The sequence below is a fragment of the Mastomys coucha genome, unplaced genomic scaffold, assembly GCF_008632895.1.
Source record: "Mastomys coucha isolate ucsf_1 unplaced genomic scaffold, UCSF_Mcou_1 pScaffold17, whole genome shotgun sequence".
Classification (NCBI taxonomy): Eukaryota; Metazoa; Chordata; class Mammalia; order Rodentia; family Muridae; genus Mastomys; species Mastomys coucha.
In genome coordinates this window covers 26,578,228-26,603,641 of record NW_022196899.1, presented here as the reverse complement: position 1 = coordinate 26,603,641, position 25,414 = coordinate 26,578,228, and the positions used below count along the sequence as shown (strand labels likewise).

The 25,414-nt window shown below is 42.7% G+C and overlaps 1 protein-coding gene across 4 annotated transcripts in view; it reads right to left on the bottom strand.

The window, feature by feature from the left end:
* Positions 1–25,414, bottom strand: part of Usp13 (ubiquitin specific peptidase 13) — a 121,081-nt gene that overhangs the window by 18,034 nt on the left and 77,633 nt on the right. For 3 of the 4 annotated variants that reach the window (XM_031376583.1, XM_031376582.1, XM_031376584.1), the window contains 8 exons: positions 19,981–20,134; positions 16,678–16,852; positions 10,429–10,517; positions 7,886–8,008; positions 7,143–7,169; positions 6,272–6,415; positions 4,035–4,192; positions 2,611–2,764 (listed from right to left, as the gene is read on the bottom strand). In XM_031376583.1, the coding sequence (XP_031232443.1) occupies positions 2,611–2,764; positions 4,035–4,192; positions 6,272–6,415; positions 7,143–7,169; positions 7,886–8,008; positions 10,429–10,517; positions 16,678–16,852; positions 19,981–20,134 (1,024 nt within the window). The remainder of the gene's footprint in view (positions 1–2,610; positions 2,765–4,034; positions 4,193–6,271; positions 6,416–7,142; positions 7,170–7,885; positions 8,009–10,428; positions 10,518–16,677; positions 16,853–19,980; positions 20,135–25,414) is intronic. The other variant, XM_031376585.1, reaches the window with a different exon arrangement.

Sequence of the window (25,414 nt, the reverse complement as noted above, 5' to 3'; positions counted from 1 at the left end):
ATAGAAAGATCAACCCCTAGCCCCACTAAGGGAGGGGTGGCCAATGAGTACATAATGTTGTTTCTGGAAGAAATGTGATGGAGTGGCAAAAGCCTTTAAAGTTTGCGTCTCTTCCTTGAAAACTTATAAGAAGTTTAGTCTAAAAATGAAAAAAGTGAAGGCCTAGTACAGCTCATCAGTTATACATCAGTTATATTTTTCTCCTTTTCTGTTTCCATATATACAGTGTGCAGTGTGGCTGCATGTGGAAGCCCCAGGTCAACATCAGGATTGACTCTCCATTGCTTTTCCATCTTAGTCACTAAGGGTCTCTCAATCAAACCCAGAGCTCACCTAGATAGTGGGTCTTGCTAGCTGGCTTGCTCTGGGGATCCCTTCTCTCTGCCTTCTAAGGCTATAATATAGATATACTTACTAAGTACCTTTTCAGAGGATTTCTGGCAGCCCTCCTTCCCCACTAGCACCCTCAACTCCAATGTCTGATCCAAGTGTCTTAAAAGATGCTTAAATGCAACTTTATGATGTTCTACAAGGGTAAAATTCAACATCTAGCAAGACCTGGGTAGTGCTAAGGTATAGTAAGCCTGAGGAATTATGTCTTTTTTTTTTCGGTCATTACTGAGCAACTGACAGCTGGAAATCTCCATGCCCCTCAGAAGAAAGGAAACCCTGAGGATCAGAGTATTGGGAGAATCTTTTTTCAAGATGTTTCTGGCCTTCCTCACCTGATAAGGCATTCTCTGATTGGTTTAATAAAAATCTGACAGTCAACAGCTGCACAGGAAGTGGAAGGAGGGGCTTCTTGGTAGAGAGAAAGATACCATGGGAAAAAGATAAGAAAAGGGGATTCAGCAAGCAGACATGGTGGTAGACAGACATGAAGGTGAGCGAAGAGGTAGATGAGGTCATGGTGGGATATAGACAGGATTAGTTGGGTTAGAGGAGTTGGGAGGTAGTCCAAAGTTAAAGGCTTAAGCTTTGAAAATATACAATATCTCTGTGTCCTTATTTATATAGCTGGCGGGTCCATAGTAATTAGCAATGTCAGAGCCCCAACTCTCTGCAGCCCAATGTCATGACAGCTTTACAACCCTTCTACCAAAGGGCTCAGCATCTCCAAAGACCATCATGGACATCGTTGAAGCAGCGAACCAATGGACACACAGTGTGGAACAAACTCTCCTCGTGAATCACAGAGAGTTTGTCTATTGTGGCATCTTGTGTTTGAGACTACTGGTTTCTGAGAAAAACAAAACAAAACCACAAGACCTTATAGATCAGTGGTTCTCAACCTTTCTAATAGTGACCTCCAACCAGAAATTTACCTCATCACTACTTCATAACTGCAATTTCGCTACTGTTATGAGTTGTAATGTAAATATCTAATATGTAAGATATCTGATATACAACCCTGTGAAAGGGTCATTCGATCACCAAAGGAGTCACAAACCCACAAGTTGAGAACCACCCTGTAGACGAATAGGAAATTTGGGAGAGTTGTGTCTTACTCTTTTCCCAACTTAGCTAAATGAAGCATTTCAGTGAGTAAATTTCCATTTTGTAGAGGAAGAAGGGAGAGGCAGGAGATGAGGGGAGGTAGAACAGGAGGAAAGGGAGGAGAGCAGTGGCCAAGTTCTGAGCACAAGGTGATGACATCATGGGTTCATTGATGGAGGGGCTATTTCACAAATAGGGATTCATCTAAGAAAGGCCTGGAGCAGGTTGAAAAAGAGAATAGTGGCTGGATGTGGTGGTAGGTATAGGCTGCAGGCAAAAGGATACAGAAATAACAATCATGGTAGACTATGGATCACGTTATATGGCAGGCTAAAGAACTAAATGTCATCTGACAGGAAATGACAGCCCAAGAGGAGGATATCATGATGGTAAGGCCATGGATAATGGATCTGAACTTGTCCCTACCACTGAAGACCTGTAGGACCTTAAGAACAGTACATACTTTTCGCACCCCATTTTTTCATCTGTGCAATTGGTTATGGTAAGAATTCAAGGAATGCTTATATACAAAGTGCTTATGATAATGCCTGGCATCCAGCCACTACATAACAGTTGGCTACTGGGAGACAGAACCAGTCTACCTGTGGCACCACTTCTCACCATCTTGAAACACCCCTTCAGAAAACTACCAGCCGTCAGCCTGGAAATGGGAGAATCCAGGATCTAAGATTGCTTTTCTATATTCAAAGCATTCCTCTGTGAATAGTAATGCTTCTTTTGGCCAAAGCTATTATGTAAACCTCACTGGAAGAGATGCAATTGGATTGGACACGTAGCGTCATGAGAGAGTACAATGCCTTGGTTCAATACCCATCATATACAGAAAGGAGAAAGTCGAAACTGGTGCCTAACACACACACACACACACACACACACACACACACACACACACACACACTTACTTGTGGTATGACTCTACATTATCTAGATTTTTATCAAACCATGGCAGCCAGTGTTGCAGGATACACTATTTATGAGAGGACAGCTCTGTATTAAAGTTGACATCAAAGGTTTCAATATGTGAAGGGAGTGGGAGTTATGACCTGAAAAACACTCATGACTGCTGAGGTGATGTCTAGGGCAGGGACTTACTTCCAGACCCATCCTTGACTCTAGGTCCCTCTGGCTTGGCCTCAGACATGATGTTTGCATTCGCATTGTTCTCCATCTCAATCACAAAGTCACTGTCCTCTTCAAACTCGGGGTGGCTGAAGATCCAGTCCAACGCTCTTTCCAAGTTATGACTCTGAAGAACGGAAGTTCACAATGTATTGAGCATTCAAGCGTCATCATGTCCTGAACATCTGCACCAGATGTCAAACAGCTAGGCAAGAGACCTGAATGAATTGGTGCCAAGTACCTCTGAGTGAGAAGCATGAACCCTGCCACTCTCCCACCCACACCATACCACTGCAGTCACCAGAAAATGGTTCAGACAAGCACATCGGCTCCAAAGTTTCCACTTGACTTAGCTCAGCAGCACTGCCAAGGACAAGGGTGTAAAAGGGAGAAGGGCAGCAATCACATGCAGCCCCTTCTACAGCCAAAGTAATTATATGCACTACCTCTTCGACCAACTGCATCCTCTGCAGATGATTCTGTGAGGGGAAGATGCCAGTGTGCACACTGGGTCAGTACCTCTTAAGTACTGGAAGAACAGGAGAACAGATGATGCCTTAGCTAATGGTTGTTTTAATGGAACTCCGAATGGTTCAAATCAACCCATTATGAAGTTATTTCCACCTTCCACTACTTGTGACAGCACTAACAAGCTAAAGGATTTGTTTGGATGTAGAAACTTCAATGAAGCAAGTAGGGCTCAAGAAAGCACCCAAGGGAGAAAATCTCTGGTTGAAATAGTTTGAGGATTTTAAAGGGAAAATTCCCATGACCTGGTCAAAACTCACTATGACCTCAGCAATAGGACCTGGCAGGCATCTGATCAGGACAGGCAAAAGGACCTAGGAGCCAAATGCCACTCAGAATGAATTCTGATGTGACAAGGGAGGGTAGGTTTTAGTGTACTTCCCTGACTATTAAACAGGTATGTACACCACCCTGTCTCCAAATGAATGGAGATTCACAACTACCAGAAGAGCCTCTTCTCTCTAGATGGACTCAGCAGCAGAGAACTCCAAGACCTATTTTGAGAACCCTCAGGACACATTTTTTCCAAGGTCTTGATATCAAAAAAAGCATGATTTCATCTTAAGAACTTTCTTCCCAAGCCAGAGCCTTGGCACCTCTTTGCTCTGAAGCCATAGAGCTCCAAGCAGACCTGTGAGCCCCACTAAAAAACATTCACCATCTTGATCACCTTGCCCAGCTCCATATCCCCTTATGAGCTCCTCATTCATTAGTTTTATGTATACTACATGCAAATGAATCTTAATGAGGTGTGATGGGACACAGTCAGACAATGATGACATAGAATGATCAAAAGGCCTTGAGAAGTCTCTACTGCTAAAAAAAAAAAAAAAAAAAACTGAAAACCACTCAGAGTTCCCAGTGCTCACCGTTGCTTGTAGAGCCTGTACTGCCTGATTGCGCTGGAATCCCATGGAGGTGATAATAGCTACGATTTCCTCAGGAGGTTGGTTGTCCAATCCAGTAGCACCAAAGACAGAGGCCCCAGCCCCTCCATACCCAGGTATGGCCAGTGGTTCAGCAAAATCTGAGGAAAATAATTGTTCTAAAATGTTTCTGGCTTTAGTCTTGAAAACAGACATTTAAGGAATAATGTGGGAAAATAACTACAAAATTGTAAATCAAGAGATCTTGTATAAGACTAGCCATATATGTCAAGTTAACAGATTGGGAGGTCAGAGAGCCCATAGATCGGGTGATTTCCAAGCAGTCTTTCCAGCAGGGAAAACAGCCTTTTCAACAACGGTGCTAGGATAACTGACTACCCACATACAAAATCATAAAAGTAGATGCCCCTCCTCACACCACACAAAAAATCAAATCAAGATGGATCATTGTCTTAAACATGGAACTAAAGGTATTAATTTAATAATTAATTTTAATTTTTTAAATTTTTTATTAGATATTTTCTTTTTACATTATATAGATATTTACATTTCAAGTGTTATCCCCTTTCCTGGTTTCCCCTCCAAAAACCCCCTATCCCCTGTCCCCTGTCCCCTCCTAGTACTCACCCACTTACCCTCTCCCTCTTCTGGGCCCTGACATTCCCCTACACTTGGGCATCGAGCCTTCATAGGACCAAGGGCTTCTCCTCCCATTGATGACTGATAAGACCATCCTCTGCTACATATGCAGCTGGAGCCATGGGACCCTCCAAGTGTACTCTTTGGTTGGTGGCTTAGTCCCTGGGAGCTCTGAGGGTACTAGTTAGTTCATATTGTTGTTCATCCTAAGGGGCTGCAAACCCTTCAGCTCCTTGGGTCCTTTCTCTAGCTCCTCCATTTGGGACCCTGTGCTCAGTCCAATGGTTGGCTGTGAGCATCCACCTATGTATTTGTCAGGCACTGGCAGAGCCTCTCAGGAGACAGAATCAAAAGAAACCTCAGGCACCAGTCTTTGTGACATTGGAGTAAGCAATAATTTCTTGAGTACAACACAAAAAGTTTAATTCATAAAACAAGAAAAAGTTGTGCTGGACCTCATCAAAATGTAAAAAGAATCTACTGAGAAGACACCATTAAAGTAGGGAGGATAGATCAAAGCAGAAACATATCTCTGTCAATCATGTGTCTGAGAGGAATCCTGTATCTAGAACTTCAAAAGAATTCCTAAAGTTCAATAATAAAAAGTCAAATAACTCATTTATGCCCAGAACCACTAATCTCTAGGGAAATGCCTCTTAAACAAAAGCAACATACCATGGAACAGCCAGGAGCCACTGTAACAAAATCGTTAACAGTGAGAATCAGAGAAACTGGACCCCCTCATTTGGCATGAGGGAGAGTGTAACATGGTTCAGCACTATGTAAAATTGCTTATTAGTTTTTAAAAAGTTAAACGTAGAACTACATCAATTCTACTAAAGAGAAATAAACATATAAATCCACATACACAAAAATGTGTATGTTTACAGCAGTACTAATAAATGCCAGAAAGAAGAAACAACCCAACTGTCTATCAGCCCTTGATGCAAGGATAAATAAACTGTGGTATGGCTACACAATGGAACGCTATACAGCCATAAGAAAGGAAGTACCATTCACACTACAGCATGAGACCCTAAACATATCATGAAAAGCAATGGAAAGGCCTCATGTAATACAATTCCTTTTCTATGAATTGTGAAAAACAGGCAAATTCATAAGAATTGTAGACTATGCAGAAAGTAGACAGTGAACATGAGGCACTGAGACAATGAGAGCATGAGAGAGATGGGTCCTGTCTGTAGAATTTCTTTTGGGTGTACAAACATATTCTAGAATGAATTAGTTGCTTAATTGTGAAGTGACTAAATCCATGTGAATACACACTTCAGATGGGTGGACACGGCAATGACATCTTCAAAAAGTAGGTAAAAGAAGACACTAAGGAAAGGGCCTCATTTCTTGGGTTTTCTATTTCGGGCTTGAAATAGACACTGCATTCTTCTAATGATCTTTTGGTTAGCAAACTGTGTACACCTTAAAGGGAAAAGTTGCTCCAAGAAAGCCATTGTTTAAAAGAAGCCTAAGACGGTGACTTAGCCCAGAGTGCAGGTCACCATCATCTTTAGGGTCACAGCACTGGGAATAAGAACACCAAAGTGCTCTGTGTTGCCACCTACCAGGCTCCTCCATGTGCACGATGATCCAGTTGAAGGCCACCTCAGCTCCAGTGTTCCCAGTGAAGTACACAGCCTTCCTGCAGGCTTCCAAAGGGAAGCCCATCTCAGCCAGCTGCATCACTGAGGACTCATCAATGTCTGAGGCTGCAGAGCACAGCAGAACATCCCACATGAGAAACAGAACTGGGCACTACTTCAACCCCCTTATCTACCTACAGACTGCCTGAAGACAGGTCCATTTTGTTGAGTCCTAATTTGACTTCTTCTTATGCTATCTAACTTTAAGCTATTCATAAGAAAAAAATGGTATCACTACCTTAATTTCCAAATGGGGCAACTGAGGCATACAGAGTCAGAAGTGAATTGTTCCAGGTCACTCTGGCCTAAGCAGTAAAGGCAAGGTTACCAGGCAGAGCTTCAAATTCTCAAACCTACACCAACCCTCTTGAGCTGTAACGGCCACTGAGCAGCATGGCATTGGGTCTACATTTGTTATTCTTTCAACTTATAAACCCTTCCACACAGGAATGGCTGCAACTATCCACCACGGCACAATACTTCTTTGCTGAACTACCACAGAAAAATCTGTCACACTGTGGTCTACAGAGATGGCTCAGCAGTTAAGAGTGCTTACTACTTTTCCAGAGGATCTGTTTCTGTTCCCAGCATTCATGTGATGGCTCACAACCCTCTCTACCTCTAGTTTCAGGGAATCGGACACCCTCTTCTGGTCTCTGTGGGCATCAGTTATTCACATAGTGCATAGACATACAGGCAAGACACTCATATATATGAAATAAATACAAGTCTTTAAAACATGACACACTAGAAACAGATGTAATACACCAAAAACATTTTAAAAGATACCTACGGTCTATCAACTGGTTCATCAAGCGGTCTGGAAATGAAGGGACAGGTCATAAGTGAGAGCAAGCCATGGCCAATAGTTTTAGAAAAGAGATTCCCAGACCCTCTCACTCCTGGTTACCCCACACACACCACCTGCAAAACACAGTTCATTACAGTAATGAGGGGGAAACAGCAGGCTTTGGGCACTTACATGCAAGCAAAACAGGAAGTGCTGACAGCTCGGTGAGCTAAATAATTTTGATCCCTGCATGTACTTCTAAGAACACTGCCTAATTGCAAATCAAGAGTTCTGGCCTGAGCTTTATTGATAGGAGAGATGTGAAAAACCACCTTGGCCTTCTCTGCTGCTCAGTATTGCCTATCTGTAAGCCCTTTCCAGAACCACCTGCCAACGGGACCCAAATCAGTGATACAGAGTATGTGTCTGAAGTTCACAGTTGCAGCCAGGCTTCATTCCAATGTCTCTAGGATGACCTTACAGGGAGCAGATTAGTGGTGGAACACAGTGACTGTTCCAGGCTGGCGGAGGAAACAGTGTCCTTCCAACAGGGCAATGGTTCTCAATCTTCTTGATGCTGTGACCCTCTTGTGGTGACCCCCAATGATAAAACTATTTTCATTGCTACTTCAGAACTATAATTTGCTACTGTTATGAATTGTACCATAAATATCTGATATGCAGAATATATGATACGTGATCCCTGTGACCCACAGGTTGAGAACCACTGCAGTAGGAGATGGTACCTTTTGAGTCATCAGGAATGACTATGGGGGGACTGATGTCAGGAAGCTCCTCTTCCCCTGGCTGCAAGCCCCTGGCTCTGAGGTGGCTGATATCTAGTAGGTCTGGCATATCAATAGACACATCTGCAAAACAAAAGATCATATTCACTGGACTCTCCAGAGCCCACAGTCTGATCATTATAAATCTGCTTGTGCTCATTGCATGCATGTATGTAGGCAGCCTAAGGGGCACTCAGCACAGCAGATTTGTCAAGCCACATGAGAGATTATTGGAGGGCTCAGGGGAAGGGCAGAGTAATGGGACAGAGGTGCCACACTGGACAGCAACAGGTCAGGTAAGCCATAGAGACCAGCAGCCCAGGCTATCTGTGGTGCAGACTCATTTCATTTGGTGTTCTTGAAATGTGGACAAGATTTAATGTTAAAATTTAGACTTCTGAGTTTCAAATACCACAAAGCTGCAGCACATTCTCCTCTGTTAACTGTCTGAGCTTCTCCTTAGCTTCTATTCTGGACAACGGTGGCTGCTGACCCCACTGCTCTGTACTGCCCCAAACATGAACATCATGTTTATGGGAAAGGATGTCTTTTTAACCTATGTCATTAAGCACAGTGGAGCCCTCCATGAGGGTGGCCTATGTACTCCTTTACCCAGCATCTCTCCTTTCCTGGATGCTGCCTCCTCTTCCTTTCACATCTGAGTTCAAAACTCCTAATTGATACTTTCTCTCGAACCATGACAATTACTATGACGATGCTAAGTTATAAATCATAAAGCTCAAAAGAACCTGCGTCTTAAGCACGTGTGGTTGCTATGGGAAAAAAATAAAGCCCTCATGCCTCAGTTGCTACTACATCTGACTTACTCAAATGCAAGATTTATAAGCCTAATAGCAGCTGAGAGTTAGTGCTACAACTTATGCAAATAGGAACAGAAATGAATCTATGTACAACTGCAGGGCAACTGGAGAACTGCCTCCAAATGACACCAAATATGTAAATCCTATTTAAGACAACAAGATAGGCTGGATATGGTGGCACATGCCTGTAAACACAGAACTTGGGACGTGGAAGCAGGAACATCAAAAGTTCAAGGCTAGCCTCATCTACACAGGTGAATTCAAGGCCATCCTGGGCTACGGTAAGATCCTGTATCAAAAAAAAAAAAACCAAAAAAAAACAAAAAAAAAAACAAAAAACTAAACAAAACAAATGAAACAATAACCCAAGAACAAAAGCTAAGATTGAAAAGTTAAATTTTAAGGACCAGTAACACTAAACACAAGGTCAGACTCACAAAATGGATATAACTGTTCCTCGAGAGAAAAATCCAGGCCCTATCTTGAGACTCCTTTAAACTCTGTCAATAAGATCAGTCTGGCTTCCTTTTTGTTCCTTCACAAAAATTCAAAACGGAAAGCAAGCAAACAAACAAACCCAAACCCTGTCCACAGCAGGCCAAAGCCTGACTGAGTCAGAGTTCTCAAGGATCTCCACCCTTCAGAGGCCAGTGGAGAATAGCGTGGTCAGCACCCTGCCCTCAGACTCTCTCTCCTCCCTAAACTCTTCCAGCAAGAAAACCAAGGGTCTCCTGGGCATTGGGAATAGTCCAGCACAGAGGGTGATCAAACCGGCGCTCTGTGCCCACTAGCACCAGGCTTCCTAGGAAATCGCCCTAGCTGTCCTTCTTTATTTCTCCAGGTCCTCCTACCAGTGTTTGGATGACTCTTAAGACTTTTATCGCTTTGTTGCATAGGTGCCCAAACACAAATCTGTAAGAGACTGGCAGTTTGAAGTCCTGGCTAGAGAAGCTATACAGGGTGAAAAGTTCATCCTTCCACAGGCCTAGAGACCACTTAAGACTGCTCACATTCAACCCTGGTGATGGAGGAAACGGCCTTTATGCCTCATCTGGAAAATGAGCCTTCCACAATGACCAAGGGCCTTGCATATTGATGAAAAGACAGTCCAGTGAAGCCCAGACCACATCCTTCTTTCAACTGTCCAAGGCAAATGTTTCCCAGCGACTGGGAGGAAAATGTGTATGACTTGGATGAATACCACATACATATAGCACTGCTGTATCCCAGAGGCAGGGAAGGTTACGCCTCCAGCTACCGACTGCTCCGAGTGTGGTGTCTGGACTGGCAACGCCAACACCATCTAATGGGTTAGAAACATGGTCTCTGAGCCCACCTACGCCTGCCAATCAGGCGATCTGCATTTTCCAAAGATCCCAGGTGACCTGTATGTGCAGTAGCGTCTGAGATGTGCTGTCAGAAGGACTGTACTTTCCCTCTTAGAACCTGGTCCTCCCAGAGGTCAGTGTGGAGCGGGTGGTTAGCATATGGTGTGGCTTATTGTAGTGTTTCTCCTAGATTCTGAGTCCAGAGAAACCTGGGAGTAACAGAGGTGACAATGGGGGCTAGAAGTGACGGGGGGGGGGGGGGGGGTAGACTTTCCCACAGCCTCTTTCACATGCCATGTCTTGTTACGGTGGCTCACTCTATAGTGTAAGCAAAAAGCATGCAAAGGATACCTACCAAATTTTCTGGGAACCCAGTCAAGACCAAAAGTGAACTTCTTTATCTGCACTACCAAGTATTCAGGGAATGAGGCAAAGCGAGAAGTTCTGGGAAACACAAGGGGAGGAGATGAATCAAACAAGGAAGAAAAGAAAGGCTACTGCCGTCCATGGCTCACAGGCAGCTTTGTCTTGGAGTGCCTGGCAATGCCAGGGACTACCCTGTGAGGAGGAACCAACCAACAGTCAGTATACAGGTACTTGTGCACTCGCTCCATCCAACTCCCTGGCTTCTCCACAGCAGACTGGGGACACAGTAATCATTGGGTGCAGCACTCACGGTGTTGATTTCCCAGCATTCTTGGAGTGTTTTTTTCTGTGTATGTATCCGTGTGTGTTCTCAGGCAACCATGCACCTTGTCTGTGACATTCCCTACATGGTGCGGAGAAGCCAGCCTCATTCCTCCTAGGCATCACTGCCTCACACTACTGGGCTGGTACAAGGGAAGGTTGCCAGAAATTGGCTTGAGGCTGGCCACTACAGAGTCTTTTTAAATACCTGGATCCCCGGTAGCATGAGTCCTATCACTAGCTCTGTTGTGGAGTAATTATCTAAGCTATCTAAATCTAAGCCTTACCTTTTAAAAGATTTTAGTTTATGTGTATGTGTGTTTGCCTGCACATGTGTATATGTACCACGTTTGTGCCTGGTGTCCATAGACATAAGAAAAGCAGGGCATATTCCCTGGAACTGGAGGAGCTACCTGTCCGTGGTCAGGAGGAGCTACCCGACCGTGGTCAGGAGACACCACCCGTCCGTGGTCAGGCCACGTAGGTCCTGGGAACTAGACCCTGGTCCTCTGCAAGAGCTGCAAGTGCTCCAGCTCCTGCCCTTGACATTTTTAAATTAACACAGTTAATTCTGAGTTCACTTCAAACTGAAATACAGGGTATGCTGGGTTTGGATTTATCACTTTTATGCACACACTGACTGTTCAATTTGCATATTCAATCCATACCTCTCAGTGCCCAAATCCAGCTCATTCAGCCACCAATTATGTCTTTTTCTATTTGTCTATGTAAACAGACAAAGAGCTACATTGTTTCTTAGCCTTTGGGTTAAAATCAAGTACAGACAATGAGCCAGAGATGGTACAATAGGTCCCCTTTAAAATAAAGACTCTGAGTTTCCTCCTCCAAATCTCACTGTTTGAATTAGAGCTGTTGCCTTCTATCTGGTGCAGGTCTTCTACCCAGACTGAACAAAGCTAACATCAATGCATTGCTGCCCTCTGGTGCAGAAGAGAAGACACAGCACATGGCTGACCATGGGCAAAGCGTAGAAAAGAATGAATGCTTTAAGTCTTCAATAGGCTCAAAACTCACTCCAGATCCGGGTGGATCACTGCCCTTCTGAAGTTTGTTTTACATCCAGAAATGAACTTACTCATGTATCTGCTGCCAGGGTTGTGTAGTGCTAATTCACCCTAGTGAAAACCCCATGACACACCCGCCAGACAGTAGTGTACCGAGAAACTGGAGTGAATTCCATCAGCCCTAAAGTCTTTGACATTGAACTGTCTGTCACTGGCCTGTATCTTCCCCCAGACAAGTTACATAGTCTGCTGTGTCTCAAGTTCTCCCTCACAACGACGGTAGAACGGGACACAATGCAAAGTGGCTATGAAAGCTCAACCTTGCAAAGGTTTACCTAGGATTTTCCTGGCTCTCTCCTGTGTCTGAGAAGTCTAAATAAAAATCATTCTCATTTAAATGAAGTCAAGACCTCCAGTTTGCAGAAAGCCAACAAAATTCACCTGCTATTATGGCTTTTTCAACTAATGAAAAAAAGTTATCTTTCAACTACATTGTGTGAGTATATGTGAATATATGTGTGTCTCTTTGTGTATGTGTGAAAGACAGATACAGAGAAAGAGACAGAGAGAGATAGAGAGAGGAGAGAGAAGGAGAAAGAAGAAAGGAGAGAGAGAGGCAGAGAGAGAGAGAGAGAGAGATGCTCATGTATGTGTCGGTCAAAGGTCAGCAATGAGTGTGTTCCTTCCTCTCTCACTCTCCACCTTATTTTTATGAGACAGTCTCTACTGGCCCTGGAGCTCAGATGAGGCTGTCTGGCCAGGAGGACCCCAGAATCTGCCCGTGTCCACTTGCCAGCACTGTGTTTGCAGGCAGCCCCACCACACTCTGCTTTTTGTACAAAACCAGATCCCTCGCAGACAGGCTCTCATTCCTAAGCAGCAGACTTTACCACTGAGGCCTCTTCCCTGCCCCAGACCTTCTCTCCTCACATTAATATCAAATGTAGGGAAATCTCATTAAATCAGTGGTATGCAAATGGTGACTCTGGTGCCAGGACTGTTGCTGACTATGCTAATGAGCTGTGTGAAAATAAGGTATGGGCAGTGGATCAGTTTGAGAATGGAGAAACAATTGAAGGCATGACTTTGTAATGGGTAGATACCCACCAAAGAGGACAAGGCAGTGTAGATGCCTCCCATATTTCAATGTCTTAAACTCAACCACATTGTAACTATTCCATATATATCTCAAGTTCGTCTCAAGAGTGTTAAGAATCTCCACTCATTAGCAGTAGTTCAAGGATATCACATAACAGTTCAATCTGACAAAGTATTAAACTGTGCTTTGCAAAAGAATAGCAAATAAGTATAAACATTATTTTTGCATACTCTTTTATTCCTAAACTGAATCTGTGGAAGTTTTTTCTTAAAGAGTGTACTAAAGGCTATCAGAATATAAATCCAAAAAAATCTGTGTGGAAACATTATTCAGCTTTATAAAAAGTTGTGGGAATTAAATTAGTCAGGCCATAAAGAGCACTCAGGATAGGTCTGGACACTATTACTGGGCTAGCAGTTATATGATATCTATTAACATTGTTCACAAATTACAATTAAGACTAACATGTTATGAACATCTTATTAAGAAAAAAAATGCAAGTCACACTGACTAACATGGTCTACTCTATAGTCTTGAAAATTGGCTAAGTAGAAAAGAGTACTAGCCTCTTTCTGGTAAATGCACCAAAAATGTGATTAGCTAACTATATGCAAACCACATGGCCCACAGCAAATACACACATACACACACACACAGACACATTCACAAAAGGTCATAATAATGACAGCAATGACTCCATCCTTCCTAAAGCCACTGACAGATACAGGCAAAGCATTTTCTCTGCTCAGCTCCCTTTGACATCAGTTCTATAAATAAAATCTTTGTTATCCCCGCTTTGCAGATAGGAAAGAGGGCACTGGCAGGAGAGTCCACTGGCCAAGGTCACATTCCAGCTGATCCAGAGAGCCTGCTCTGGAGCCCACACTATGTTCCTCTCTCCAAAATGACAAAGTATAAGTGAGAATCTCTTCACAGCCACATTGGCACCTTCCCAATGCTGCAACCCTTTAATACAAGTTCCTCATGTTGTGGTGACCCCCAACCAAATAACTATTTCATTGCTACTTTATAAATATAATTTTGCTTCTGTTATGAAACAGGATGTAAATATCTGGTATGCAGAATAGCTGATATTTGACCATGTGAAAGAGTCATTCTCTCCCCAAAAGAGGTTCCAACCCAGAGTTTGAGAAGCATTGGTTTAAAGAATCATTATGTCTGGTCCGTCCTGACCTATAGGCCCACCAAGATCAACCCACTCTTTCTTTCTTTATATTTTTCTTTTTTTATGTTTTAATAGAGAGATGCGCTATGTTGTCCAGGCTGACCTTGAAGACCTCCTCCTGTTGTCTAGGCTGGTCCTGAACTCACCAATCCTCCTGCTTCAGCTTTCCAAGTTCTGGGATCACAGGTATACACTACCCCACCTGGCCACCAAGGATAGATGCCTTTTGCCTTTTTCTAGATTTTCAGGCTCTAGGTCTAACAAAAAGGGAGGTTCAAACTGACATTAACAAAATGTCACAGCATACATTATAAAAAAAAATTAAAAATAAAAAAATTCCAGAAGTTCACTAGCTGGCTTTGCCAAATGCCAAAATTAGCATTTGAAACTATAAAGTACATAAGGACTGCTAAGCATGGCTGTATGTGGACTCGGTGGATTACGTGGGTAAACTTGGGATAGATGTGCCATCCCTGAGTGCTGTCAGACCAGCTTAATCTCCCAAGCATGCCACTTACTGGCCAACTGCTTCTCCTTTTATTGCCCCACGTGTAAAGTGGGAGAGCACTGGAGCCTACCCTGCACTGCTAAGACTATATAATAAATGTGATAACTGGTGTGTGGGAGTTTGGACTACAGCAAGACCCCTGTCTCAAAACACAAGAGTAGTATGGAAAGAAAACAGCTGATGGCAAGTTCTTCCCAAGCTCCTAGGTAGGCAGTAAGTAGTAGGCGTTTGGTAGTTCTGGCCTTCTTCTTTCCCATGGGACAGCTACTTCAGGTAATAACAACTGCGATCCAATGCTAATTCTTCTCACTCATAGAAACAAGCATATGGGGGCTGGGAGATGGCTTTTGGATGAAGAATTCGCCTCATAGGTGTAGGAATCTGAGTTCAGATACTCCAAAATTATGTAAAGTTGAACAGTGATATACCTAAATCATCCCAGTGCTCCTTCAGTGAGGTGAGAGATGGTTGTCCTCTGACTTCACAAGTACACTGAGGTAAGTGTGCACCTGTACACATGGCACGTGCACACTTGGGCATGCACACACACAGACAAAGACACACAGATACACACACACACACACACACACTCAACAGCTCCTGTAACAAAACTTACCTAAGGAAAGACAGCTGATAACAGAATGAATGGCTATTAATTCTCATTTACATGTGCACCTTCTCAAACTTATTTAATAAGAATGGGGCCTTTTGTTTTATTTTGCTTTGGTTTGTTATTTTGGTTTTTTTTTTTTTTTTTTTTTTTTTTTTTTTTGGTTCTACTTTGACACAGTGTGGTGTGTACCGGATTTGGACCTTATTTTGTTTTCTGTAGTTTGAAGATCAAGCCTAGGGCCCCACAAACAGTAAGCAGGAGCTCTCCCACTGAGATGCATTTCTATGAGGTGCGTTTTTTTGAAAAGAACTGTTTTGTTTTCCCATTTCTGACATGTGTTGTCTGGTCTGAAGCAAAGAAGGGTCCTGCAGACAGCAACTGAAGGCAGGTTTGGCTGCCAGGCTGCAGGAAAAAAACGAAAAAAGCAAAACACAGGCAGTCATAGCCCTCCATCCTTCACTCTGTCAACTGAGAACTAGGTCTCACCCTTGAAAGGAGGGGCCAAAGAGCATTTCAAAGTAGTGTAATTCAGACACAAGCTTCCAAGAGCTCGGAATATAGCTCACTGATAGAATGCTCAATGAGCATCTATAGAATCCTGGGTTCAATCTCCAGCACTGAAAGGGAGTGTAGAGAAAGAAAAGGCAGAAGTCCTGACGAAGAGGGAAACAGGGAGAGAAAACTGAGTGCACAGAGCTCCCAGGAGCCCTGTGTTCTAGATCTCTTCATGCACTCTGTCCCCAACTCATGTGGTAATGGGAAGTGTGTTGGCAGGAACGTCAGAATCAAACCAATTAAGATTCAAGTGGAGAAAAGAAACAATATATACCTGACAGCCAGGCTTACAATAAGAACATGAACTATCGCCTGACTCAGTTGTAAGCAGCTCACCAAGCAAAGGTTCATGCCAACCTGGCATGCCCAGAACTTCCCCGGGAGGCACACAATCAATCAAGTCCTATGCTAAAACTTAACCACCATAAGATTACAAGATAATGCAGTGGCATTTACATATGGAAAGCGGCCAAAAGTAATTCTGTGAGTTCTCCACCAGTAATCATTCTTGCCATGTAGGAATAAGGGTGTTTCTCAACCCTACTTTACTCTCTTGGCAAGAAGAAAGAGGAAGGGAGGGAAGGGGAGGGAGGGAGAAAAGGAAAGAAGGAAGGAAAGAAGGAGTGAGGGGGAAGGGGAAGGAAAGGAAGGAAAAGAAAAAAATTCAACTACAAAATAAAGCATAATTCTACTTCGTTTAAAAAAAAGAAAAAGAAAAAGAGGTGAACACTCCTAATCCTAGAGCATAGCCCACATCACAGGACTGTCTTGTGGTCAGCCTCAGCAAGTGAAGAGAAAAACAGCTACAGGTGTACATCACAACCCATCCCACCAAGCACTCGAGGACTCAGAACACCCAGTCCCCTCCCGCCTCGCTCAGCCCCCACCTCACTAGGCCCCTCTTTCCCCATCAACAGCCTGTCTTACTCACTTGACCCCTGCAGACTTGGCCTGCAGAGCACTGCTCCAGAAATCATCCACATTGTCTGGTTCAGCAAAGGCCTGAAGGCAGGCACTGAATGGGATCTTGGCTCGCACCAGCTCAGGAAGGGGTCTCCTGTTGGCTTCTGCTTCCCTCCGCATTAGTTCATAGGCGATCAGCTCATCTGAGGAAGAGCAAGGAAGGCAGGAACCTGCAATCATTTTTTTCCTGAGTCATACCCTCTGGGGAAATGTGTTTCCCAGTAGGTCAGAGATGCTGCCATGTCTGTCCATTCCAAAGAAGCCTGCCCAAAGACCCTTCCCAAGACTGACAGGCTTTGTGGAACCAGAAACACTTTTGCTTCCATTTTTAAAATTCTCTTTTATTTTTGCTATTTCTCTTTGAGACCAACTAGAGAGAAGTGAGTTCAGAGCAGACTGTGAGTGGGACATGAATGGCGGCCACAGGAAGCTAGCTGCTCTTCTATCTTCTCACCCTGCAGTGACCCAAGGTACTGTTCCTCTACAGACTTCACACCAAAGTTCTGCCACTTTCTGGGAGCCAGAGGCACCCCCAGCACCCAGAAGAAACTGAGGCTGAAGGTCAAAACTCACCAATCACTGACAGGCCTAGACTTAAAGCCCTAGTCAACAAACACAGATGAGGCCCAGAAGGAATTCATTCACGGGGTCAGAGTGGGGGAATGATCAGGCAGGGGGAGGGAGGAAGCAGAAGGAAGGGAAGAGACAGGCTGTCCCCAAAGTGACAGGACAAGGGAAAGATGTAAATGTGTCAATGAGAAGAACTGTCCCTGAGCCCCCCAGACTGCCAGATTAGGTGCCTGTGGTTCCTCCAGGTGACTGGTCCTGGGCCCAAGGGCCTGTAAACAACCTGTCCTTGAGGATTTACCTCAGGCCTCTAATCCACTGCCTGGAGGCCTCTCAGGGCAACTCTACTTATGAAATGATCAAACAAATACTAAGGGAAAAGAAGTAAGTGTGCTGGGGACCTCTTAGGAGCCACAGATCTGTTCCCACTTTGATACTAACTACGCAGTTAGTATGTCATGGGTACTTTGAATGTCAACCAAAAAGATTCCATCCTAGTAGATGTGTTTGCACACATATGCATCTAAAACACCTCCTAAAAGCTTTTAAACCCCCTTTCTGCCCAGAGTTTACAGTATACTACTTCTATCTATACAAAGTTTAGACGTTACTAGAAATCCAGAAAGTAAGTTAGAAATCTCTTTCCATAAAAAGAGTACCACCCCTACGGTACAGTGAATTAGAGACCCCAGAACTGTGAAAGCTATTAAGACCAAAACTGCTTTATTTTGTCAAGCCCTAACAACTAAATAAATAAAGCAAGTGTTAAGTAAAGGAGGGGGTCCTATGGTTATACCTGATACACTAGCACAAGAGGATCCAAACCACAGCCTTGCATGAAAGATGCTTCTGTAGTGATGTCTGCTCAGCCTGAAGCCTGGGATTACTGTGTGCCACCAATTCAAACAATGCTCCTCGTTTTACATTTAAAAAGATCCCTCTGCTTCGCCAGCCTTAAACGCACAGCGAACTTTCTACAGCATGTGTACTCTATTTGCAATGAGACTCTCACACCAACATCATGGCTTGCAGAACTGAACAGAACGTGTGAGGCTGAGGTGAGCAAGAAAAAGTGATAGCTCTTCTGATGGCTCATATTGATGAGCCTGTCAACCTGACAGGCTCTCCAGCTAGCTAGGAGATAAGCCTCCAGGCACAGCTGTCAGGGATTATCTAGATTAGCCCAGAGGGATGCCAGTGAGGGATCATCTTGATTAGGTTAACTGAAGTGGAAAGATCCACCCTAAAAATGAGTGGTGACTTCAGTGGTCTAAACTGCACAAGGAGAGAAAGCAAGTCAAACAAGGGGCATTCATCTCCCTCTGCTTTCTGCCTTGAAAAGGTAATATAGCCAGTTCCTGTCAACATGACTTTCCTTTCAAGATGGAATATATGCTGTAACTCTGAGTCAAAATAAGCCCATCTTTCCTCCCTTCCTTCCTTCCTTCCTCTCTTCTTCCCTTCCTCCCTCCCTCCTTTTGTCAGGCACTTTATGGCAACAAAAGGAAAACTAAGACAGACATCAATCTCGAAAGACAACAAACCACACACTTCACAGCCTTACATACGTTGTATAATGAGCAAGAATCTAAACATAGTCAAAAGTATATGCACTTGCAGAAAAATGAAAACAATTTCATCTTAAATCAACAGAATCATCTGTAGGGGTTGGTTCTGCTGCTAAGGTCTTGTTCCCCAATTGGTTCTTGATTCATCAGTAAGACCACAGTGACCAATGACTGAGGACAGGGCAGGACACTTAGAGTTGCTCAGGAGGACACAGGCAGAATGTGGGTGGGGTTGGAGGGAGCCTGGAGGAGTGGCAGGAGATAAAGCCAACCAGCCATGTGAGGTTTTGGATTGGAGTAGTCAATGGCCACTCTATCTGATTATGTCTGGGGTGGCAGGAGAGGTTTAGCAGTGTTCAATCACTGAGTTAGCAAAAGCATTCTAAGATTAACTAGTGTGTATGTGTGCATGCACGCTATCACAATAAATTAAGTCTCCCCAAAAGTAGCCATAGGAACTCAGAGAGGGTTGACCTTTACATGGATGGCAAGAACCCAAAAATCAGCAATCCAAAAGCTATTTTGCCTTTTCTTCTCTAAGATATTGACTGTAAGGAAGACCATCTATCCATCTATCCATCCATCCATCCTGTGAGCTAAGACTGACAGCATAGGGAAAAGCCATACCCTGGAAAGGCTACATGAAGGCTCTCTCCTCCATTTCAAAGTCCAAGTATTCTTCTATTGAGTCTCACTGTATAAACTTGTGTGTGCCACAAATTACCTCCAGAAGGCCTGCCTTAAAAACCCAGATGCAAAGTTTAGCTACTTCCCAGTATTGCACATCTAATATCCAGAGATACATTTCCATCAAGCTTTACACCACAGCATATTACCAATGACAAGAGAGAATCTCATACCCACATCACCACAAATGACCTGCCCACAATTATGCTGACTGGTGCCTAACCATGAACCACATTCTCTTGGTTCCAAAGTAGCTCCTGTCTATAGCACTTCTACAAAGCCTGCCATGATACACTTAAGCACTCCATGGAAAGTCACATGGGGACTTAAAAAAGATGGGAGGGGAGGGGCAACTCAAGCACAGCCTCATCTCAGTGCCTGGCACCTCATCTCGGGTGCAGGTCTCCAACGGAGACACACATGGTTTTTTTCCCTTGGGGGACTGTTACCTTTGTTGGTTGCTGCCTCCATGGCCACGGGTAACTGCATAAGGTAGTCCACCCTCTCCGTGTAGCGGACCTTTCTGGTCTGACAGCATTGAATTCGTTCCTCCACCAAAAACCGGAAAACATCACTTGGGTTTTCTGAGCCAATGCGATTCCTCTGAAGGTCAGATAATACCAAATTAGCAGGTGCAGGAAAATGAAGTTATGGAAGAAAAATAGTATAACTCTGATGCTGGCATCGAGATCTTGCTTTACTGAGAATTTTCAGAGTGGACCAGACTAAGACACCGGGATTTATGTAGTGTCCCCAAATGAGGGATTGGGTAGTACTATTACAAAGACATTAAAACCATAGAAGACAGATAGATGGGCATGGATGTAATTAGAGGAAGGAAGGAAGTTAAAAAAAATAGAGGAAAAAGTACTGTCCTGGGGAAATGAAGGTATGTTTGATACAATTTCAAAAGCACTCAGTGTAAACTATAAGTAAATAAAGAAACCATGCTGTATCAAGATACTTAAGGATATGGTAACCTCCTTCCAACGGATTAAGGGAAAACACTGCTCACAAACACACAGAATTCACACATGATTGGGAAATGACTGAAGGAAGGGCCAGCTGTAAAAATATTAACAGCAGAACTTGCTACTGTAGCAGCTCTGATGGTCTCTTCTGTAAGACATTTTCATAACCATGGGGTCAGGGAGGGGGTAAGACTGCTGGTTTGTTTTGTTTTGTTTTAAGGTGAATGAAAGGCTTTACCCTGGAATTCTTCATGGCTTCCGTGTGATTCAGCTCTGTTGCATTGGAAGTGGGATCGCTTGAGTTGTACCTGGGTATCAAGTAAGTGGAGGGGCTCTCAAGGGGCTCTGTCCAGAGACTAAACATCGTTGGGAGTTGGTCTGATGTGGTATATGTGAATGATAAATTTTGAACCCCAAGATCTGGTTGCCCCCAGACAAATGAATTCTCATGTACACTGGCCTCTGCTGTGTAAACCTTGCTCCCCAAGTTTAAATAAAAGTGGCTACAATCAGTTACTTGGAAGAAGAGAGGTAGGCAGGGCTTTGGTTACTAGGATAGGGGTCACAGGTAGGGACCACAAAGAGAGTGAAAGGAGGAGGAAGGGAGAGGAGAAAGAGAAAGAGGAGAAAGAAGAGGGGAAAAGCAGGAGGTCTCCATTAGACATGATGGATCAGGAGTACATGCCCAAGTGAAATGGATCCTGAGGACAGACTGCTGGAGCAGAAATAATCTCAGTGAGACACTAAGTACTTGGGGAGTGCTGCTGGAGAAGTAGCCAGTCTGGCACTAGAAATATAGATTGGGGTAATTCCCCTAGTAATTGTGTTACAACTGAATAACTAAACCCTAGCCTCAGTCTCTTTCATTTGGAAGCTAGCCAGTGATAGAAATAAATTTATTAATTTACATTTGATATCCAACATAACAGCATAAATCTAAACTTAAAAAGTTCTATGTGAAGACAATGGAAGCACTCCCCAGGAACAGAGCAGTTTCCTAGCTCTATATTTCATAGATAGCCCAGTACAACATGGCTGGGACACAAGGCTAGGACAACAGTGGGTACCAAGCCAACTCATGGGTTCAGAACTGCAGTTACCCTCAGGATTTCCTCAATGCACTGGCCTGCTTGAGAGGAGTCTGATCCAATGAGGCAGGCCCTGGTTACAGGTAGAAGACCAAAATGCCTCTTGTCTGTAAGCAGAAAGACAGACAAAGACCATGGCCAAGCACAGCAGAATATCCAAGCTGAAATGCAGACTAAGAGACACAGAAGATATCCAAAGCAAGAGAACTTCTGATCATGTAACAAATGTTTAAAAATCATGCTTTTATGCTAAGGAAAGACAGACACTGGGTATAAAACAACATAGATATAATAATTAAGTCTCCAAAGGAGAGAAAAAGAGAAATAAGTAAAAGTGTTTACAATGGTATAAAGATACTAAAATAAACAAATAAATAAACTGAACATAATCAAAAATTAAAAATTTAAATAATAAGTCTTCATAGAGAGACTTAGAGAGATAAATATATATGTATGGTATGTATATACATATATATTTCCATATTGACTATCAACATACAAATAACAATATGTTCAGTAATAAATATAGTTCTATGTATCCTCTTTAGAAAGAAAACTAACTTAGATAAAGAAAGGACTGATGAATCAGATCACATATATATGTAATAACTTCAGGATGTAAAGCAGGAAGTGTGTTATGGTGGGGAAGAAATTTTACATTTCTTCCAATAGGAAAAGAATGCTGTCTCCCATCCAAATTAATAAAAATCAGATTTGATACGGGGAGACCTCCTGAAGATCCTGGCTACAGACAAAAGGAAAGAGATCAAGAAGACCAAACAGGACAGGTAACTGCATTTGAGACAGGCTGAGACACAAATATCTATGTGTAGTCAATCAAACCTCATTGGCAACAAAATCCTCAGGACTAATCATAAAAATTTATATTACAGTTTAGCTACAGTCCAAACTAGCTTTTAATAGAGCCAGATACACTTCATCTGCTCAAACAAAGACTAAAGAATCTCCATGAACTGATCTATACACCTTACACATTCCACATATATGTTAATACAGTCCTGTATATGCTGAGTGACATGCAGGAGGAACGACAAACTGCTTTAGAACTCATGGAAAGCTGCCCAGTGGATAGCACAGCCATGATGGGTGTAGCTTGGTAAGGCATGACCCCTAGGACTTACATGTCCTGAGGACGTCACGCTGTTATGGAGTTCTGCTCTGCTTGTTGCCCTCACTTCCCTCTTGATCTAAGAATTGTATGAAAACTCTAAGGGGGTTTCCAGCCCCCTCACTGGGCAGTATCTCTGGCACTCACAATAAGTTTTCAATCCCTTTCAGGCATTGCTGCTGGAGCAGATTAATGTGTTGCATCACTACCCTAGGAAAGAACTTAGAGCTGTAGATTGTCAGCAATGACCACTGTACTTAGAAAGCACTTGGGAAAATAAAATTGTTAGTGAAGCTAAGTTAAGATGCTTTTGCTACTGGCTCTGATGTAAAAAAATCTTGGGAAACAACCTGAAGTTCAGAAAGGCAAACTCTTAATAGTTAACTTAGGAAATTTTTATCATCAGGGAACAAGAACTATGGCAGCACTGAGGCTGAACTGTTGATGATTGATTCCTTCTATCAAGTTTTGCCCTCAGCTTCCTGATATGATTAATAAAAATCTCTGGTGAGTAGCCTGCATTCTGAAGATTTAAAGTAGATATGACTGATTTTTATATAAAAGTTTAGATCTGTAATTCTTTTACAATTCTTACAAGATTACTTGTAAAGATAAATAATACAATAATTACTCCTTTCATTGTAACCACAAATTGCTGCCTGCCAGTAAGAGAAAGTGACTAAGAAAACTACTTTGCTTGCTCACGCTTTGTTAATCTCTAACAAATTGCTTAGTTATGGATGTACGTAGGACTTAGGGAATAACTTGTTCTCTTTACCTGTACTATAATAATGTTATTTCTTATATACTTTTGGGGAACACACAGTTTTTTCATAACCATTCACTAGAAGAAAACTAAAATGTAATCACATTGTGATTGCACACTGCTTGAAAGATTTTCTGGGATATATAAGCTATAAGAGAAAGAATAAAGTGGTTAGAAAATTGCTCCTTCCACCTATCAACTGTATGTTTATATGTATACATGTGTATGTTGAGATGCTTGGAGCCTGCTTGTTGGAGCTTTGCTCCAGCTATTCACTGTGTGAATGTGTATATGTCTGTCTGTCTGCAGGCCTGTAAACACATCTGTATGCATGTATGCATGAATGTATGTATGCATGTATGTATATAGTTATATGAATGAAGTTACTGAAGTCTACCTTTTGCTTCATTTACTCAGTTTGAATGTATGTGTACATGTGAATTATCTCTCTTTCTTTTTGTCTCTTGCTGGCTCCAAGGAATTACAAGAGTTCAGAGTTTTTCACTGGCCACAGGGAATGCCATCCCTAGTAAATTAAGTTTTTTCCCCTCAGAGAAAAGTCTGCTGAGTAATTTCTCCAATCACTGGCTGACATAGGCAGCAGTCCCTGTGTATATCTGGACTGACCCCCAAGAGCAGCTCTGAGCACTGACCCCCACTGGCTGCCTGCCTTGGTTTACCTCCTGGATGCCAAAGCTTTTCATTGGTATGTATATTACTTTTGAGAGCTTATATGTTCACAGAGAATAACCAGACAAACAGTCCTAACAAGATCCACCCTCAGGGATGCTGAAATGCTGAGGCATACTGTTCCTGCATCCTGCTGTTTCCTCAAAGACTTGTTTCCAGGACAACTTCAAAGCAACTAACGCAAATTGTCCAACATCACAGACTATTCCAGCCAGGACTTCATCTAAAGCTGCACTTTCTCAGCATACAGAGACTAGACAACAAACACTACAGCTAGGTTTCTCAAGAATAGCAATTATTCAAATTTGGGGCAGGGGGCCAAAAATAAATTCTTCACCCCAAACCAGCAGGAACAATTTTAAGAGAGCAATGTCCCATTCACTTAAGGTGGGTTGGGTAGTTTTTAGTTGTTCTATTGGGTGAAAGATGCTTTTTGTTATAAAAGGGTTGGTTATAATTTATTAAATGGTCTTGACCAGGGAGAAAACAAGGTAAAAGACGTTAGACTTGGGGATTTCTCACCTTTTCTTTTCTCTATCTTCTTTCCTTCTTATGTAGGGGGGAAGGGATTGAAAAGAAAAAGAGGGGATATAGGAATATTACAGTAATAATAGAAAAAAGGGAGTAGATTATGGAATCTATTCTTAAACCAAAGAACACTTTATAGCCAATAATCTTACATTGCTATGGATCTCTATATAGTGATACATATTTAGGTTATATTTTGTTACATTGATAGATCTTTGTATACTGATATATAATAAGGTTATAATTGTTATATTGATGTACAGAGTAAGGTTATTTTTATAATAACATACTATGTATACATGTTTTCAAGTCTTTTTTTTTAAAGATTTATTTTTTTTTATGTGTATGAGTACACTGTAGCTGTACAGATGGCCATGAGCCATCATGTGGCTGTTGGTAATTGAACTCAGGACGGCCCTTCAGACGCACCAGAAGAAGGCATCAGATTTCATTACGAGTGGTTGTGAGCCACCATGTGGTTGCTGGGATCCAAACTCAGGACCTTCGGAAGATCAGTCAATGCTCTTACCCGCTAAGCCATCTCACCAGCCCATGTTTTCAATTCTCATTTGAGATATTATACCTAGATGATACTTATTAGTGTAATGTAAAGTTCTAGTCCCTTTTAAAGCTACTATTACAAACTTTTTAGAATAATTAAGAAACTCAAGTTAATAATCAGACAGTCAAACCTATGGTCATGTTAGATAT